At 42.4% G+C, this 19,073-nt stretch overlaps 1 protein-coding gene across 1 annotated transcript in view; it reads left to right on the top strand.

Moving 5' to 3' along the window:
* Positions 1–7,274: 7,274 nt before the first annotated feature.
* The window catches only part of bltp3b (bridge-like lipid transfer protein family member 3B), a 124,780-nt gene continuing 112,981 nt past the window's right edge, over positions 7,275–19,073 (top strand). The window contains exon 1 of the mRNA XM_068004856.1: positions 7,275–7,438. Coding sequence (XP_067860957.1) covers positions 7,395–7,438 — 44 coding nt within the window. The 5' untranslated portion in view covers positions 7,275–7,394. The remainder of the gene's footprint in view (positions 7,439–19,073) is intronic.

Here is a 19,073-nt window from a genome sequence, read left to right as displayed (position 1 = left end):
CGCTGCTGCCACGTACTCTGGGAGGGGTACAAGCTCATTTGGATGTGCAGCTGACTTTAGTTACATCATCTTCCCATACCCCACAACTTCACTTTCATCTTTCTCAGAAACGATTGTTAACCTGGAAATTGAACCATTTCATCCTTTCCTTGAATCTGCGGGGCCGCAGTCTTTTCCCTTTTTATAGTTTGAGTTGTAACGGTGTGTACTCCTGTTTCAACTTCCCTTATACAATTTCGAGTTTGTCATTCAGACGCAATATTTTAATATGGTTTGGTCATTAAAGCGCAACCATGCAGTGCAGTGAATTTCGGGGATTCCCCGTGCGTTTGCACATATTTATCACCCATTGTACTGGACAATTCTGCTGAGAGGCGATGCAAGTGATACAATTGTAACTGTTGGTCGAATTATGGAAATAGTTTCGGTAAGGTGGAAACGGACGAACAAAATGTGAGCAGAATATAAAAAGAATGAAGGAGACTTTCTTGCGTTCTTAGTCTCTCCGGGACCACGAACCCGGGTCTTATCTATTGTTGCTGCCATTGCCCTACCCACACAACGTGGCAGTCTGGCTTCAGAGTAAAGCGATCGATCGAATAGACGCGTACTGGGACTTGGGAACTGGGCGAAATCACTTCCGATATGTTAGCGAATCTATGACATTTAACACATCTGTCGACACTTTTAAATACAGTTGGTATCTCCCTCGTAGATAATAAAACTACATACACAACAAATATTTTAGACGAGAAGTATATCAAGAATTTCAGGAAAATTATAGAAGGGGTACGTGTAAATTAATATTTGAAGCCATTTTTGCGACTCGAGCAATAGAGTTTTAACAGTTATGACCTGAGAGTTGCTAGTCTTTATTTAATTATACATTTAGCTAAAATTTAAAAAAAGAAGTTTCTCCCATTTTGGCACACATTTAGGATATGCCCATCTATGGCTTGTTTTTCAAACGTTTGTGATGTAAGTACATTTGTTATGTGAATTTCTTTTCTGTCTGTAAAATGTGATGGATTTATGACAAAAATATATTTTCTCTTCAGGCTTCTAAATTACCATTATTCCTTTCAACTGCTGTACAATTCCCAACAGACTGCGCCCCACGTAAAAAGAAAAAACTCTTCCAAAATCAAAAATAAACTACTGCAGATGCTGGAAATCTAAAAAAACAGAAAATGCTGGAAATACACAGCAAGTCAGGCAGCATCTGTGGAGAAAGAAACATAGTTAACGTTTCAGGACGATGATCCTTCGTCAGAACTGGAAGAAGTTAAAGATTAAATAGTTTTTAAGTAAGTGCAGAGCCAGGGAAAGGGGGAATGAAGGGGGAGGAGTTCCCTTCTGGTGTTTTCTTTCCTCCCCTCCCCGGCTCTGTACTTGCTTAAAAACGGTTTATAAGACCATAAGAGATAGGAGCAGGAGTAGGCCATTCGGCCCCTCGAGCCTGCTCTGCCATTTAATGAGATCGTGGCTGATCTGATTTTTACCTCAACTCCACTTTCCCACCCTTTCCCCATATCCTTTGACTCCCTTACTGATCAAAAATTCAGCCTTGAATGTATTCAATGACTCAGCCTCTACAGCTTTTTTGGGTAAAGAATTCCAAAGATTCATGACCCTCTGGGAGAAGAAATTCCTCCTCATTTCCGTCTTAAACGGGCGACCCCTTATTCTGAGACTATGCCCCCAAGTTTTAGATTCTCCCATGAGGGGTAACATCCTCTCAGCATCTACCCTATCGAGTCCCCTCAGAATCTTGTATGTTTCAATAAGATCTCCTCTCATTCTTTTAAACTCCAATGAGTATAAGCCCAACCTGTTCAATCTTTCCTCATAAGACAACCCTTCCATACCCAGAATCAACCTAGTGAACCTTCTCTGAACTGCCTCCAATGCAAGTATGTCCTTCCTTAAATAAGGGCACCAGAACTGTACGCAGTACTCCAGGTGTAGTCTCACCAGCACCCTTTACAGTTGTAGCATGACTTCCCTGCTTTTATACTCCATCCCCCTAGAAATAAAGGCCACTATTCTGTTTGTATTCTGGATTACCTGTTTTGCACCTGTATATTGACTTTTTGTGTTTCATGTACGAGGACAGCCAGATCCCTCGGTTTAAATGTTTAACTTCTTCCAGCTCTGACCAAGGGTCATTGACCTGAAACGTTAACCCTGCTTCTTTCTCCACAGATGGTGCCTGACCTGCTGAGTGTTTTCCAGCATATTCTGATTTTATTTCAGATTTCCAGCATCCGCAGTATTTTGCTGTTTTTTTTTAGTTCACTAAAGGGTTAACTGTTCTGGCAAGTGTTCTCCAGGAGAGTATGGTAAAATTACTTCTAATCAAATAGTCGCCATGGTGGGAAACATGGTTCATCAAAATGCCCCTCTTCCTCTCCTGTTCAAACTTGGCTTTAGATGTCTTCCTCTGACTGTCAGACCTCTGATTTCTCTCCTCCATCCAAAAAGGGCCAGCCTCTAAGATCAAATTTTCTTTGTTGTCAGAATTGGATGTAAAAGGAATAACGGTAATAGTGGCCAATCCCTGCCAATATTACTTCAAAATTGAATACAATAGGACAAACTAAATTTTAGAATGTTAATGAGGAATTTTGACACATATTGTTTGAAATCAAGTAATATACACATTTATGAATACAGCTGCCCTCAAATGTTTACATATCTCCATTCTTGCATTAGGTGAAACCTTTTAAAATATAAAATCCCACATGACAGACATTTTTACAATACCATGATACAACCTGATTTTATGTTTTTAGACTTTACCTTCGCTATTTTCCACAGATTCATCACCAATAACTACTCCATTAAGTGACCCCTGGTTCCCTGCTAACCAGAGTATGCCTTTACCTGCCCTACATCTAGGTACCTGTAGCAAGCCTGGGGTATGAATACAAACCCAGACCTGAAACAAGGTCATTGACCATAACTTTATGTGTAAGTTCACTGCTAACTGTTATAAGCTTAAAGTCTTGCCTTTGATATTCTCTCAAGTACTGCACAACGGTTCCTAGTCACTCCCATAAACAGTTTGAATATCTTATGATTCAGGGTGTTCCAGTACAGCTCACAAGTTAACTATACAATAGCATACAGCAGGGTTGTAACAATAGTAGCTGTGCCTTTCCTATCTTTTTGAAGGTGGACTGAGAAAACACTCGGTAAGATGAGACCAAATATGAATGGTTGAGCTGTTTTACTTGTCAGAAAGCAGGTGAACATGCAGAGCAATAGTTATGATCGGACTCTCTAATTCAATCAGTACTACTTGATTTTGTGTAATAATACAAAATAAATCAGTGGGTCATCTTGCTTGACTTAAACAAAATAATTTCTATCTACCCTTCTGCATTCTAACCTTCTGAGTCTGATGAAGGCCAGCAGGGCAGCTGTTGTTTAAAAACCTGTCAGTGAGTATTGACACCACTGTGTCAGCCATTGAGTTGGAGGCAGGGCAAGACTTGCAGCAAACATAGTCTATTTTACAGCAGTCTATTTACTCAGCAAACAGAGCCTATTTAAACAGAGTTCTATGAACTACAGCAAACAGATCTTATGATGGAAACTACAGCAAAGTCTCCCGATAAAAGCAGGGTTATTTCTCCAATAAAATGCAGTGAATGGACGATAGTTACATAATACAAATTATATGTGTAAAACCAATCCCAGTCACGTACAGCAGTGCGGTCTCTAGGCATGACTGATGGGGGAATTACCCAATCATTTCCATTCTGGCTGGGACTTGTGGTGTCGCCAAATGCAGCCATTTAAAAACCTGTCAGTGACTGTTTCTGTTCCTATTTTCTCTCACTCTTTTAACAGCAGAGGGTAGGGCCAATGCCAGACAACCCTTGCCAAGCACCCAACACAATGTGTGTTTATCAATTACCAAAACAGGCTAATGAATTGGTTATTGTTTCCAGCCTTTGGGGAAACAACTTCAATGCATTTAACCACCTTTTGTTTCAGTGTTTCTTTTTAAAATCCAACATTTAAATATAACTCTTTTCCATATTCTTTCTTTGGAAAAAGTCAAAATGTCAAAACTTAACAATAACCTGCAACAGAGTTTCCTGCTTATCTCCTCTCTCTGGTGGGTTAAAAAGGACTGCATCTGGTCAAATACAAACCCCTATGAGGCAACTCATGGCTACAGAGCTGTTCATCAAAAGACTATAGAGAATCAACCCTCCCCACCACCACCCATAGACCTGACTCAAGTCTTTCCTTGATTCTAAGGACAAAAGGGATACAAAACAGTACTTGCCCACACACAGTAGGATTCAAAGACATCTCCCAGCCAAATAAAAACAAAAAATGCCAGAAACACACAATCAGCAGATCAGGCATCATCTGTGGCAAGAACAAGTAAGTTAATGTTTCAGGTATTGACTGTTTGTCAGAACTGAAAGATGTTGGAGATGAACAGCTCTGTTCTGATGAAGGGTCAATACTTGTAATGATAACTTGCCTGTTCTCTCCACATGCTGCCCAACCGGCTGCATGTTTTGAGCATTTTCTGTTCTTGTTTCAGATTTCTTTAGTATTTTGCTATGTGTTCACATCTCCCAGATGATCTGTCTCTAATCAACCAGGGTGTCAAAGTGACACTCAGCCAAATTGAGTCGACCAACACCTGACCAGATAAGTGTTAGAAAATGCTTCTTAGCAATAGTGCCTTTAAAATGACTGATTGTTTAACAAACTGTAATGTATACTCACTGAAGCCCAAGGAAGAAGCTAGTGTACCTAATGCTGAAAGTGACTGCCAGATACAAAGATATTAAAATATATAGACTTTAATAGTAAAAATTTGACCAAAATTCCCTATTCGTCGCATCAGTGATACACCGTACAACAGTTCACCATACAACTGTTACAAGCACTGGAAATACACTAATAAATGATATGTTGGCCTTTATTGCAAAGGGGTTGGTGTATAAGAGTAAGGAGGACTTGCTGCAATTGCTCTGGTGAGACCACATCTGGAGTACTATGTACAGTTTTGGTCTCCGTACCTAAAGAAGGATATACTTGCCTTAGAGGGGATGCAACAAAGGTTCACTAGATTGATTCCAGGGATGAAAGGGTTGTCCTTTGAGGAGAGATTGAGTAAAATGGGCCTATATTCTTTGAAGTTTAGAAGAATGAGAGGCGAGTGATCTCATTGAAACATATAAAATTATTAGAGGGCTTGACAGGGTAGATGCTGAGAGGCTGTTTCCCTTGGCTGGAGAATCTAGAAATAGGGGTCATAATCTCAAGATAAGAGGTCAGCTATTTAGGACAAAGATGAAGAAAAATTTCTTCACTCAGAGAGTTGTGAATCTTTGGAATTCTCTACCCCAGAGGGCAGTGGATGCTCAGTCCTTGACTATATTCAAGATTGAGATCGATAGAATTTTAGTCACTAAGGGAATCAAGAGATATGGGGATAGGGCGGGAAAGTGGAGTTGAGGTAAAAGATCAGCCAGGATCTTATTGAATGAAGGAGCACGCTCCAGCGGCCGTGTGGTCCACTCCTGCTCCTATTTCTTATGTTCTTATAAGATATTCCATAGCTTAGACAAGATGGACATAAATGTTGACACAATTATGTTGCATTTCATGAATGATTGAAGAAATAAGGAAGTATTTGCATTTATATAAAACCTTTCACGACCTCAGGATCTTGCAAAGCGCTTCACAGCCAATGAAGTAACAATGAAGATTGAGAAGTGTGACCACATTTTGTTTAATTAGAAAAAGGCACAAACGTGGAATATTTTCAGGATTGATGATGGTTATTGACTGTACATTTTGAAAAACTACAATTTTAAAATGTAATAAAACTAACTTGGCGTGAATCGTTAGTCTGTGTCGTCTTTTTCGTATATTAACCTACAGTTATTTCAGATTTCCATCCGTTACAGCTTTTTATTTATTTGTTAGCAAAATTTGTTTTTGCAATGCCCCATAAACCCTCAAGTCGACCCCTAAGTGCTGGGAATGCCTCAGCCTTAATGCAAAGAATCAAACTATCTTCTTCAATTAGATTTTCCGAGTGCGCTCCAACACGGTGCGTCTCGTTCTTCTTAAATTTATTAGGTTTTAGAGTTATTTTGTACGAGCTAACCCAGTAGGTTCTCTGTGGTGTAAACAATAAGTGTAAACAATTTTACAACACCAAGTTATAGTCCAGCAATTTTATTTTAAATTCACAAGCTTTCGGAGGCTTCCTCCTTCCTCAGGTGAACGTTGTTGGACCTAACTTTCTTTAGGTCTATAAATGAGCTCATATGGAATCTATTTTTCAGACCGGTTAATTACGATATTTCCAGTGGTGTCGTGTGTTTTTGAGGATGGGGGGACTATTCTGAGCAACAACAAAAAAGCTGTCTCATTGAAATATATGTCACAATTTTTCTTTAAAAAGCACTCTTGTGATCTGAGCCTGGCACATCCCTCCTCTCTGGCTGATCATTTGTACAGACGCCCACGACTGTTGTTTCCCTCGCTGATCTGGATCTGATTACCGTATCAATTACACCTCACTCTGAATCGGTCACGAACTTTGCCCGTCTCCAACTCCCCAGGATTTCCTTGGAAAATGCATTCTCCACTTAGAACCCATTATTCTCTCCCTTTCATGTAACTACATCCAGTCACTCCGCTATGCTAACACTGGTTTGTTTTACCCCGCGAATCTCGCTCTGGTTTATTGCACTCGTTGTGCTGAGTTATGATTTAGCTTTGCCCCGCTCTGCATTGCTCCACTCTGTTCCGCTGAGTTATGATTTAGCTTTGCCCCGCTCTGCATTGCTCCACTCTGTTGCGCTGAGTTCAGATGGTGTTTTGCCCCGCTCTGCATTGTTCCACTGAGTTATGATTTAGCTTTGCCCCGCTCTGCATTGCTCCACTGAGTTATGATTTAGCTTTGCCCCGCTCTGCATTGCTCCACTGAGTCATGATTTAGCTTTGCCCCGCTCTGCATTGCTCCACTGAGTTATGATTTAGCTTTGCCCCGCTCTGCATTGCTCCACTCTGTCCCGCTGAGTTCAGATGGTGTGTTTTGCCCCGCTCTGCATTGCTCCACTCTGTCCCGCTGAGTTCAGATGGTGTGTTTTGCCCCGCTCTGCATTGCTCCACTCTGTCCCGCTGAGTTCAGATGGTGTGTTTTGCCCCGCTAGCCTCGCTCTGGTTTGTGCCGCGTCGCCCCGCTAGCCTCGCTCTGATCTCAGCATTGCTCGGTAACAGTAATGGAAGCTACGGAGTGAGGCGGTGGAGGTGTTTGAGGGAGAGCTGGTCTGGTGCCACCATCCGCACTGAAATATCTGATATGAAAGCGGCTCTTTAATTTCTTCCCAGGGGTATAAGTGATGGCGGGACTCATCAAGAAGCAGATCCTGAAGCACTTGTCCAGGTGAGCGGTTTATTCGGGAGTGAAATGCCTGTGAGTTTGACTGGGAGGATGTCACCGGGCCTCTCTCAGCTTCTCAAGCCCGGGGGTGTGGGAGTGGCTGCGACTGCGGTTGTAGTCACCCCTCTCCCTGCCCTGTACTCCCTCACCACGGCATTGAACATAATGCTTTACATTGTTTTATTTGGCGGTGTACGTTGTATACTGAAGGAAACCCGAGCCGCACAGTGATGTCTAATCATCATATATTAATACGGGTTCATCTACAAAGGCTTCTGGTGAATGGATATATCTGTGGCTCGGACTGGAAGAAACGGGGAGTGCAAGGAGTACTTAAAATTAGAGAAATGCCGCGGGCGATCAGTTAGTTATATTTGAATCAGAGGGCAAATGAAAGCATTTCTTTGGCTTTTCTTTAAATGACAACCGAGAGCGAGATGGAAGTAAAGAAAACTTTTCCCTCCCCCCCCCCCCCTCTCCCAAATCGGTGTTTAGATTTTTAGTCCGCGATTTACAGCAGTTTGGTGATGAGTATGGAGGTTGGAAATGGTGAGTTCATTAGTCCAAGTTGCAGATTAATCCAGTGTTTCGTGTTGTACTCGTGATACGTCGAGACGGGGTGGAGACTGTCACGATCGGTTCAGATTTTCCAGCTCGGGATGATCTCAGTGTACCATAGGAAAAAAAAAGCGAGCTTTGTCATGCACAGTATCCTATAAGTAAACACAGGCAAATAAGTTATCTCAAATTGAGATTTAGGATCATGTATTAATATAGAGGCTTTCAGTTGAGTTCTATATTGAAATGAATGGGGAGAAAAGTATTGAAAGGCTGACCTTTTATCCTGCACACCCAGATGCTGCAGAGAAACGCATATTTGTAGAAGGTTCTGATTTGAAACTGGATTGTCATGTCTTGTAGATATACCCGTCGTCATTTTGTACTATTGTAGGTCAAATTATGTCACAGTTTTAGTTAGGGTTGTTATTTTACAACAACATGATATATCATTTGTAAATATTTCCATTTGCTGTCATGGTATTTGACATTATATTAGCTTTTCAACATGCCGGTAGGAAATATAAACCGGAAATCCAGGATTTAACGCCACGTTGTCATGGGATACAGTTAAGAGCAGTGTAGCTGAAATAAGTTCACGATGCCCTCTCCTTTCTTTGTTACTAATGCGCTATAAATACTGTGACTTGGGCAGCACTTATCAAAACTGAAATGACCACTAGTTCTGGGTGCTCCTTTCTCTCCACCTACTTTGTGGGGCAAAATATCTCATGCATTCAAAGCTCATACCAGTCTACTCATCACTTGCTTTAAAGGTCACAAAATTGCGGTGGCAGAAAAGCAACTAATGCAGTGGCACAATGGAGAAGTGGACAGCACTGATTCTGTTGGTGCTGAACAGTTGGAGATCCTGCTGCAGGTGTTGCACCAGAGGAGGGTGCCCTATTTAGGGCTGAAATCCACCCTCTAGTAAAAGCATAGGTGTGAGCTGCATGGAGGGAGATTACCAACTGAGTTATTGCAGTCACCCAGGTCCCTTGTGCCTAGCTGCAAATGAGGAAGAAGCATGCTGGTATCAGAAGAAAGTTGAAGGTAGGTGTGTTGCTCTTGTTTGCTTACATTTCTTGGGCCCACCCAACCACAACACAGGTATAAATTGGGATCTCCCACATCCTTTTGAGATGTGTCATCTAAAGCATTGTATGCCACCATTACCCTTTTGCACACACATGTTCTTTGTGTTAGAGTTGAATGGCATAGTTTTCTTTGCAGGTAGAGGTGGTGCCCAAGGAATGGCAAACATGCATTTATCCTTCTTGCTTGAGGTACTACTCTGCTGTTACAGGGTTTCTCAGTGGGTCAACAACCATGGATGCAGAGATTAGCCCTGGTCTCGTGAGAGCTACCCCTGTTCCAACCACCCCACACAATTTGTTCTTCTTCCAAATGTGTGCATTATGGACTCTGCATAATAAGTCTGCATCCTTGATAATGGCCATTGATGTGCATAAGGATGTTCCTGTGGTCAGATACCAACTGAACACTAATTAAGTGCATATCTTTTTGTATTCATGTTCAGGCAATGATATTGAAACGGGGAGCCCTGATGCCCACGTGGATGCCACCTGCCATACTTGGCACTCAGAGGAACCCTGTCATCTGACAAAACTGTGCCCTGTCCAGCTTATGCTTCCTTGCATTTGTTGCTTCCTTGATACATGTGTGCACTGCAGATTGCATGATGTAGCAGATGTGTCCTTTGGTGGCTTGGAAAGATCCAATCGTATAAAAGCTTCATGCACCTCTTAGTTCCAAGGGACGTGCTGTTCCTTTTCCAGATGTTTGATTATGCTCCTGTGAAGCGCCTTGGGATGTTTTACTACGTTAAAGGTGCTACATAAATGCAAGTTGTTGTCTGCAGGTCACCCTGCAGCAGATGGTACAACTCCTGTGACAGCTTATCTTGTGAAGCAGAGGTGATGAAAATACGTCTCTTCTGACATGTCCAAGTACATACCAGAGGAGACCTGACTTTGCCACCTCTGCTTCACAACACAGTGGTAGCACTTTCGCCTCTGTGTCAGACGGTTGTGGGTTGAAGCTCCACTCAGGACTTGAGCACATAATCAAGGTTGACAATTCAGTGCAGTACGGAGGGATTGCTGTACTGTTGGAGGTGCTGTCTTTCAGAGGCCCCATCCACCTGTTCAGGTGGAAATACAAGATCCTATGGCACTATTTGAAGAAGGGTGAGGGAGTTCTCCGGAAGGCCTGGGTAATATTTATCCCTCATCTAACACCTTAGAACTGATTAACTGGTCATTTATCTTGTTGCTATTTGTGGGACTTTGCTGAGCACAAGTTGGCTACGATTGCCCACATAACAACAGTGACTACACATCAAAATTCATTAATTGACTGAACCGCTTTGGGACATCCTGAGGCTACAAAAGCCGCTATATAAATGCAAGTTAATTCTTTCTTTCTTTGCACATGGAAGGGTCTGCAAATGAGGGTCCCTGGTTAGGTGTGGCTAAAAGGCTTCAGTGTCATTGCACCTGCATTTGATGGCCTCTCGTGAACTCCTTTTCCTCATCTAAACAATGCAGCATGTTTGGAATCAACAAAGGAATACCCACTCTCACCATCTTGTGTGGTATAATCTAAATGCCAGCATCAACCAAGGATAGTTGAAGGATTGTACTGTCAGGGAAAAAAACCTGTAAAATGCAATAAAGGTAGACTACCCAGGAAACCAGCTGATGCATGGAGAAAAATGAGTAAATGTAATTTAAAAACTGAAAAAACGATTTCACTTCAAACTGTGGCTTCCCTTTAAGAAGTCTACTTTAGCAGGCTAAGTCCCGCACCATTTTATATAGGTGAACCACATGCTTGGGTGGAGTCTCACCTGCAGTTGTGAGATTTGGAGTGGGACCTGATTTGCACCATTGTAGTATTATGTAGTGAGGCCTCATTTTCTCCCTACCATATCGTATGCCCAATTTTATGACCAGTGCGCACAGAAGTGTGAGGCTTCACCAACAGTGTGGTGCATCACAAAATTGGCTCCCTTTTATGGTTTTGTCTTAGCAACATTCTATGTTCTTGATGTATGATGATTATCATGATTGTGATGTAATTATTACAGGTTTATTGGCAATAATCTGAAATTGATTAATAGGAAATTCCCTGCTCAATCTTCATCAAAGTACTGGGAAATGGCATGTTGTTTATTGTACTGAACTGTAATTGATTAGTCATTAGACCTAACAAATAATGAGGTTTGCATACACCACATCAATTATTGCTTTGGCAATTCATTAGTGATTACATGGTATCCTTGTTAAGAGGCTGTATATGGTCATGTGAGGGTGAACATTTTTCACTAGGGTACCTGAACAACCACCACAATTATCTAAACTGTGAAATTTGTGATCCTCATCACAAAATTTTCATCTGATTCTTCAAGAAAATCCAGCCATAATAAATTGAATTGCCCAGCTATTAGAATTGACTTACTATCCACAAGTAAGCAATTACAAGGCAGTGAGACATCTCAGATTTCCCCAAAGAGAACTGGGTTTAGTTTTATGACCTTGCTGTCATACCAGAAGTCATAATGGTTATTTTTTGCTATACCTTTTTGTTGCTGCCAATCTTTTTACTGGTGTGTGTCCCACTTTGAGAAGCCATCCCACAAAAATGAAAAAAGCCTCATTGTTCTTAAATGACTTTGCAAGATCTAATTATCACTGATTGCTTGATGACAATCTGCAAGACTTCATTTGAAGTTGGAGACAGGCATTTTACACCAAATGCATCTGTTTTGAATATTTTATTTTGCAGTATGTGGTAACTTTAGTTTGCATATGAAAGCCAAGATAGCTGCCTTTTTGAGGGTCTGGAAGTAGCCCATGTTTGCTTGCACTGTGCTGATACCAACATAGCGGTCAGTGCATTTTCAATTTTTGAATCTTTGCACTGTTATCTTCTTTTAAGCGGAGAATTTTAATAGCAGTGTTTTTTTTATTCGTTCATGGGATGTCGGCGTTGCTGGCAAGGCCAGCATTTATTGCCCATCCTTAATTGTCCTTGAGAAGGTGGTGGTGAGCCACCTTCTTGAACCGCTGCAGTCCGTGTGGTGAAGGTACTCCCACAGTGCTGTTAGGAAAGGAGTTCCAGGATTTAGACCAAGGAACGATGATATATTTCGAAGTCGGGATGGTGTGTGACTTGGAGGGGAATGTGCAGGTGGTGTTGTTCCCATGCACCTGCTGCCCTTGTCCTTCTAGGTGGTAGAGGTCGCGGGTTTGGGAGGGGCTGTCGAAGAAGCCTTGGCGAGTTGTTGCAGTACATCCTGTGGATGGTACACACTGCAGCCACGGTGCGCTGTTGGTGAAGGGAGTGAATGTTTAGGGTGGTGGATGGGGTGCCAATCAAGCGGGCTGCTTTGTCTTGGATGGTGTCGAACTTCTTGAGTGATGTTGGAGCTGCACTCATCCAGGCAAGTGGACAGTATTCCATCACACTCCTGACTTGTGCCTTGTAGATGGTGGAAAGGCTTTGGGGAGTCAGGTGAGTTACTCGCGGCAGAATATCCAGCCTCTGACCTGCTCTCGTAGCCACAGTATTTATGTGGATGGTCCAGTTAAGTTTCTGGTCAATGGTGATCCCCAGGATGTTGATGGTGGGGGATTCGGCGATGGTAATGCCAAAGGGGAGGTGTTTAGACTCTTGTTGGAGATGGTCATTGCCTGGCACTTAACTGGCGCGAATGTTACTTGCCACTTATCAGCCCAAGCCTGGATGTTGTCCAGGTCTTGCTGCATGCGGGCACGGACTGCTTCATTATCTGAGGGGTTGCGAATGGAACTGAACACTGTGCAATCATCAGCGAACATCCCCATTTCTGACCTTATGGTGAAGGGAAGTTCATTGATGAAGCAGCTGAAGATGGCTGGGCCCAGGTCACTGTTCTGAGGAACTCCTGCAGCAATGTCCTGGGGCTGAGATGATTGGCCTTCAACAACCACCACCATCTTCCTTTGTGCTAGATATGACTCCAGCCACTGGAGAGATTTCCCTGATTCCCATTGACTTCAATTTTGCTCGGGCTTCTTGGTGCCACACTCGGTCAAATGCTGCCTTGATGTCAAGGGCAGTCACTCTCACTTCACTTCTGGAATTCAGCTCTTTTGTCCATGTTTGGATCAAGGCTGTAATGAAGTCTGGAGCTGAGTGATCCTGGCGGAACCCAAACTGAGCATCAGTGAGCAGGTTATTGGTGAGTAAGTGCCGCTTGATAGCACTGTCGGTGACACCTTCCATCACTTTGCTGATGATTGAGAGTAGATTGATGGGGCGGTAATTGGCCAGATTGGATTTGTCCTGCTTTTTGTGGACAGGACATACCTGGGCAATTTTCCACACTGATGGGCACATGCCAGTGTTGTAGCTGTACTGGCTAGAGACACAGCTAGTTCTGGAGCACAAGTCTTCAGCACTAGAGCCGGGATTTTGTCGGGGCCCATTGCCTTTGCTGTATCCAGTGCACTCAGCCGTTTCTTGATATCACGTGGAGTGAATCGAATTGGCTGAAGACTGGCTTCTGTGATGGTGGGGATATCGGGAGGAGGCCGAGATGGATCATCCACTTGGCACTTCTGGCTGAAGATGGCTGCAAATACTTCAGCCTTGTCTTTTGCATTCACGTGCTGGATTCCGCCATCATTGAGGATGGGGATGTTTACAGAGCCTCCTCCTCCCGTTAGTTGTTTAATAGTCGACCATCATTCACGACTGGATGTGGCAGGACTGCAGAGCTTTGATGTGATCCGTTGGTTGTGGAATCGCTTAGCTCTGTCTATAGCATGATGCTTCTGCTGCTTAGCATGCATGTAGTCCTGTGTTATAGCTTCACCAGGTTGGCACCTCATTTTTTGGTACGCCTGGTGCTGCTCCTGGCGTGCTCTTCTACACTCCTCATTGAACCAGGGTTGATCCCCTGGCTTGTTGGTAATGGTAGAGTGAGGAATATGCCGGGCCATGAGGTTACAGATTGTGCTGGAATACAATTCTGCTGCTGCTGATGGCCCACAGTGCCTCATGGATGCCCAGTTTTGAGCTGTTCGATCTGTTCTAAATCTATCCCATTTAGACGGTGGTAGTGCCATAAAACACGTTGGATGGTGTCCTCAATGTGAAGACGGGACTTCGTCTCCACAAGGACTGTGCGGTGGTCACTCCTACCAATACTGTCATGGGCAGATGCATCTGCGACAGGTAGATTGGTGAGGACGAAGTCAAGTAAGTTTTTCCCTTGTGTTGGTTCGCTCACCATCTGCCGCAGGCCCAGTCTGTCAGCTATATCCTTCAGGACTCGGCCAGCTTGGTCAGTAGTGGTGGTACCGAGCCACTCTTGGTGAGTTGCACAAAATGATCTTGTGGTTCTTTTATTACCGCATAATGTAGGCTGACCATTCTTGGGCAGTGGTACGTTGTTAGGGGTGCCACCTTTCAGGTGAAATGTTAAACTGAGGCCTTATCTCCCGGCTCAGGTGGATGTAAAAGATCCTGTGGCTTATTTGATGTTCTCTGTGTCCTGGCCAACCATCCTCCCTTGACCAACACCACCAAAGACAGATTATCTGGCCAATCAATCATTTGCTATTTGTGGGAGGTTGCAATGTGCAAATTGGCTGCTGCGTTTGCCTGTAAAACAGTGAATCGCTTCAAAAATAATCCATTGGTTGTAAAAAGTTTTGGGATATCATGAGGATGTGATAAAGCCATATGCAATTACAAGTTTGTTCTTTCTTGGATAGAAGTGACTGAAATGCAGTTTTTGCAAAACCATGCTTTGGTTTTGTCATGTAAATATCTTTGTTTACTTGTGATGCAGAGAAGGAGCAGTTTCTTTCTTGGCTGTTGCAGATTTGTTTCAGTCAAATGCAGATTTCCACTTGTCAAATGAATTTCAGTCAGCATAATGTTCTATCTCTCTAAGCAACTCGTAATGATTTTGATAAGAAGCTAAGAGTGCGATAGAAATAGTTTCCCATCCTTCACCTGATTCTAATCTTGGTTCTGTTTGCATATTGTGGCTGGTTGTTAGTGGTTTGTGTTTGTTAAATCTTCAATCTGGTTGGTAATTGAGCAGTGTGATAACTTTCCATTTTTTTTAAAAAAAGCTATTCATGCATTAATTGATTCTTTTAAATTTAAAAAAAAATTGCAGATATTTTATAGATATACCTTTTTTATTTTACACTCCACTGCTGTGAGGACACACTAATAGAATCAAGATTATGCCATTGGCAAAATAAAGGCTATGAATCTGGTTTTTCAGATACAGGATAACATAGATAAGGTGAAAGATTGTAAATTACTGTCTCACATAGTTGTCTTGATAAATATAACAAGTAAAAGGACTTTCATTGAATTATGGAAATTTATGGCACAGAAGGAGGCTATTCAGCTCATTGTGTCTGTGCCAGCCAAAAAATAGCTATCCAGCCTAATCCCACTTGCCAGTTCTTGGTCTGTAGCCTTGTAGGTTACAGCACTTCAAGTGCACAGCCAAGTACTTTATAAATGTGATGAGGGTTTCTGCCTCTACTACCCTTCCAGGCAATGAGTTCCAGACTCCCACCACCCTCTGGATGAAAACATTTCTTCTCAACCCCCTCTAATCCTTTTACCAATCACTTTAAATCTATGCTCCCTGGTTATTGACCTCTGCTAAAGGAAATAGGTCCTTCCTATCCACTCTATCTCGGCCCCTCGTAATTTTTATACACCTCAATAAAATCTCCCCTCAGTCTCCTCTGTTCCAAAGAAAACAACCCCAGCCGATCCAGTCTTTCCTCATAGCTAAAATTCTCCAGTCCTGGCAATGCTCCTGTAAATCTCCTCTATATCCTCTCTCGTGCATTCACATCTTTCCTGTAATGTGGTGACCAGAACTATACGCAGTATTCTAGCTGTGGCCTAATTAGTGCTTTATACAGTTCTAGCATAATCTCCCTGCTCTTACATTTGATGCCTCAGCTAATAAAGGAAACTATACCGTATGCTGCCTTAACCACCTTTAGGGATTTGTGGACATGCACTCCAAAGTCCCTCTGTTTCTCTACGTTTCTCAGTATCCTCCAATTTATTGTGTATTCCCTTGCCTTGTTTGCCCTCCCCAAATGCATTGCCTCACACTTGTCCAGATTGAATTCCATTTGCCACTTTTCTGCCCCCACCCCCGACCAGTCCATTGATATCATCTTGCAGTCTACAGCTTTCTTCCTCACTCAACCACATGGCCAACTTTTGTATCATCTGCAAACTTCTTAATCATGCCCCCTACATTTAAGTCTAAATCATTGATATTCATACCACAAAAAGCAAGGTACCTAGTACCAAGCCCTGCAGACCCAATTGGAAATAGCTTTCCAGTCACAAAAACTCCTGTCGACCATTACCCTTTGCTTCCCGCCACTGAGCCAATTCTGGATCCAACTTGCCACTTTCCCTTGGATCCCATGGGCTTTTACTTTTCTGCCCAGTCTGCTCTGTGGGACCTTGTCAAAAGCCTTGCTAATATCCATGTAGACTACATCAAACGCACTACCCTCATCGACCCTCCTTTTTACCTCCTCAAAAAATTCAATCAAGTTAGTCAGACACCACCTTCCCTTAACAAATCCATGCCGACTGTCCTTGATTATTCCGTGCCTTTCTAAATGACGATTAATATTGCCCCTCAGAATTGTTTCCAATAACTTGCCCCGCACCGAGGTTAGGCGACTGGCCTGTAATTACTCGGTCTATCCCTTTCTCTCTTTTTAAACAACGGTACAATGTTAGCAGTCCTCCGGCACCAAATCTGTAGCCAAAGAGGATTGGAAAATGATGGTCAGAGCCTCCGCTATTTCTTCCTTTGCTTCTCTTAACAACCTGGGATACATTTCATCTGGGCCTGGCGATTTATCTACTTTCAAGGATGCTAAACCCCTTAACGTTTCCTCTCCCACTATGTTTATCCCATCCAATATTTCACATTCCTCCTGCTTAACTACAATGTCTGCATTGTCCCCCTCTTCTGTGAGGACAGATGCAAAGTATTCATTAAGAACCATACCCACATCTTCTGCCTCCATACACAGATTACTTTTTTGGTCTCTAATAGGCCCTACTCTTTCCTTAATTGACCTCTTGCTCTTCATGTATTTATAAAACATCTTTGGGTTTTCCTTGATTTTACTTGCCAATATTTTTTCATGCCTTCTCTTTTTGCTTTTCTAATTTCCTCTTTAATTTCATCCCTGCACTTTCTATACTCCTTTAGGCTTTCTGCAGTATTGAGCTCTCGGTATCTAACATAAGCTTCCCTTTTGTGCCTTATCCTACCATGTATGCTCCTTGACATACAGGGGGCTGTAGATTTGGGAGTCCCACCCTTTTTCTTTGTGGGAATGTATTTGCTCTGAACCCTCACTATCGCCTTCTTGAATGCCTCCCACTGCTGTGACATCAGTTTACCTTGAAGTAGTTGTTTCCAGTCCACTTTTACTAAATCACATCTCAGCTTATTAAAATTGGCCTTTCCCAAATTGAGAACTTTTACTCCTGGTTTATCTTTGTGCTTTTCCATAACTATGTTAAATCTAATTGAATTATGATCACTACCACCAAAATGCCCTCCCACTGAAAATCCTTCCACCTGTCCAGCTTCATTCCCTAAAACTAAGTCCAGAACTGTCCCCTCTCTTGTTGGGCTTGCTACGTACTGGCTAAAAATAAGTTCTCCTGAATGCATTTTAAGAATTCTGCGCCCTCTATACCTTAAACAATGATTCTGCCCCAGTTAATATTAATGTCGTTGTCGGTAGACTGTCGGTACTATTCTGAACTTGAGATTGCAGCTGCAAGGTATGATGGGGAAGCTACTGCTTCGCACAATATGTAATGCCACCAGATGCAATAAGGAGTTGTATTTCAGTTGGTGAGCTAGTCCTTTAGTGCAATGAGCGTGGAAGTGATCTGATATCCACTTGGTTCTTTGAACAATACATTTCTCAAGCATATGTCAGTGTTTCTGAAAGCCACATGAACATGCTTGTCTCTTTTCCAAAAGTATTGTATTACTGGTGGTAGAGTTTGTACTGAAAGTTAATTTGAACTGACTTTTTTTGAAATAGAAAGCAAAAGGGAGAGACTTTAAAGAAATAAAAGACCAACCAAAACATGCCCCACTCCCCCACACCTGCTGAGAAAGAAAGATTTGCAATTCAGTTTTCGTTTGACCAGAGGTGATTACGAGGTGATTTGATAAAAGTGTTTAAAATTAAGAAGGGATGGGACATGGTAGATAGAAATAGATTGCTTCTAATAATTGAAGGGTCTAGAATGAGAGGACATAGATATAAGATTAAATGTCAGGGATTTAGGACAGAAGAACCCTTTTTAGTGATTGAAGCAGCGACCATGTCAGAATTGAAGAATAGGCTAAGTGGTTGAAGGAAAAGGGAATTATGGGATATTGAAGCAGGGCGAACGTATGGGATTAGGACTACTGTTCATGTGGAGGATAAACACTAACATGGACTGCTCGGGCCGAACGTCCTGTTTCCGTGTTGTAATTTCTGTGTAACAAAACAAAAGAAGGAAACACTGCATTTTCCAAGCATGCATGGTCTGTAATAATACTTAGACTGTAACTGCAGATCACTCTCTGATGAAGGAAAACCGCACTGTATAGTTGGGGCTATTCCAACATTTGTTGCTGTAGTGAAAATTTCAAAATGTTACAACTTGTAATTTTGACAGGCCCTTCATTATCATTGTTGGGATAGCCCTGCTACATTTCCACACTATTCTTTTTTAGCTGGCGATTTGCTAATCTTGAAATAATTTTTATGTTGGATATTTTCAAGTTTTTCATTTCAGTTTTAGAAAATAGATTCTTTCAGTTTGTGCTGAATTAGCTGATCTCTGTCAGGGTGGTAATATGCCCTCAACACCCTTGGTTAAGAAGAAAACCATCCCAAGTTTTGCTCTTGATCGCAATTCAGTGATTGCTGTCGCAGGTGTGCATATGTAGATGTCAGCTGAAGACTGGGAATGG

Source organism: Heptranchias perlo, chromosome 24 (genome assembly GCF_035084215.1).
Source record: "Heptranchias perlo isolate sHepPer1 chromosome 24, sHepPer1.hap1, whole genome shotgun sequence".
In the NCBI taxonomy this organism is placed as follows: Eukaryota; Metazoa; Chordata; class Chondrichthyes; order Hexanchiformes; family Hexanchidae; genus Heptranchias; species Heptranchias perlo.
This window is presented reverse-complemented; position numbering and strand designations above follow the sequence as displayed.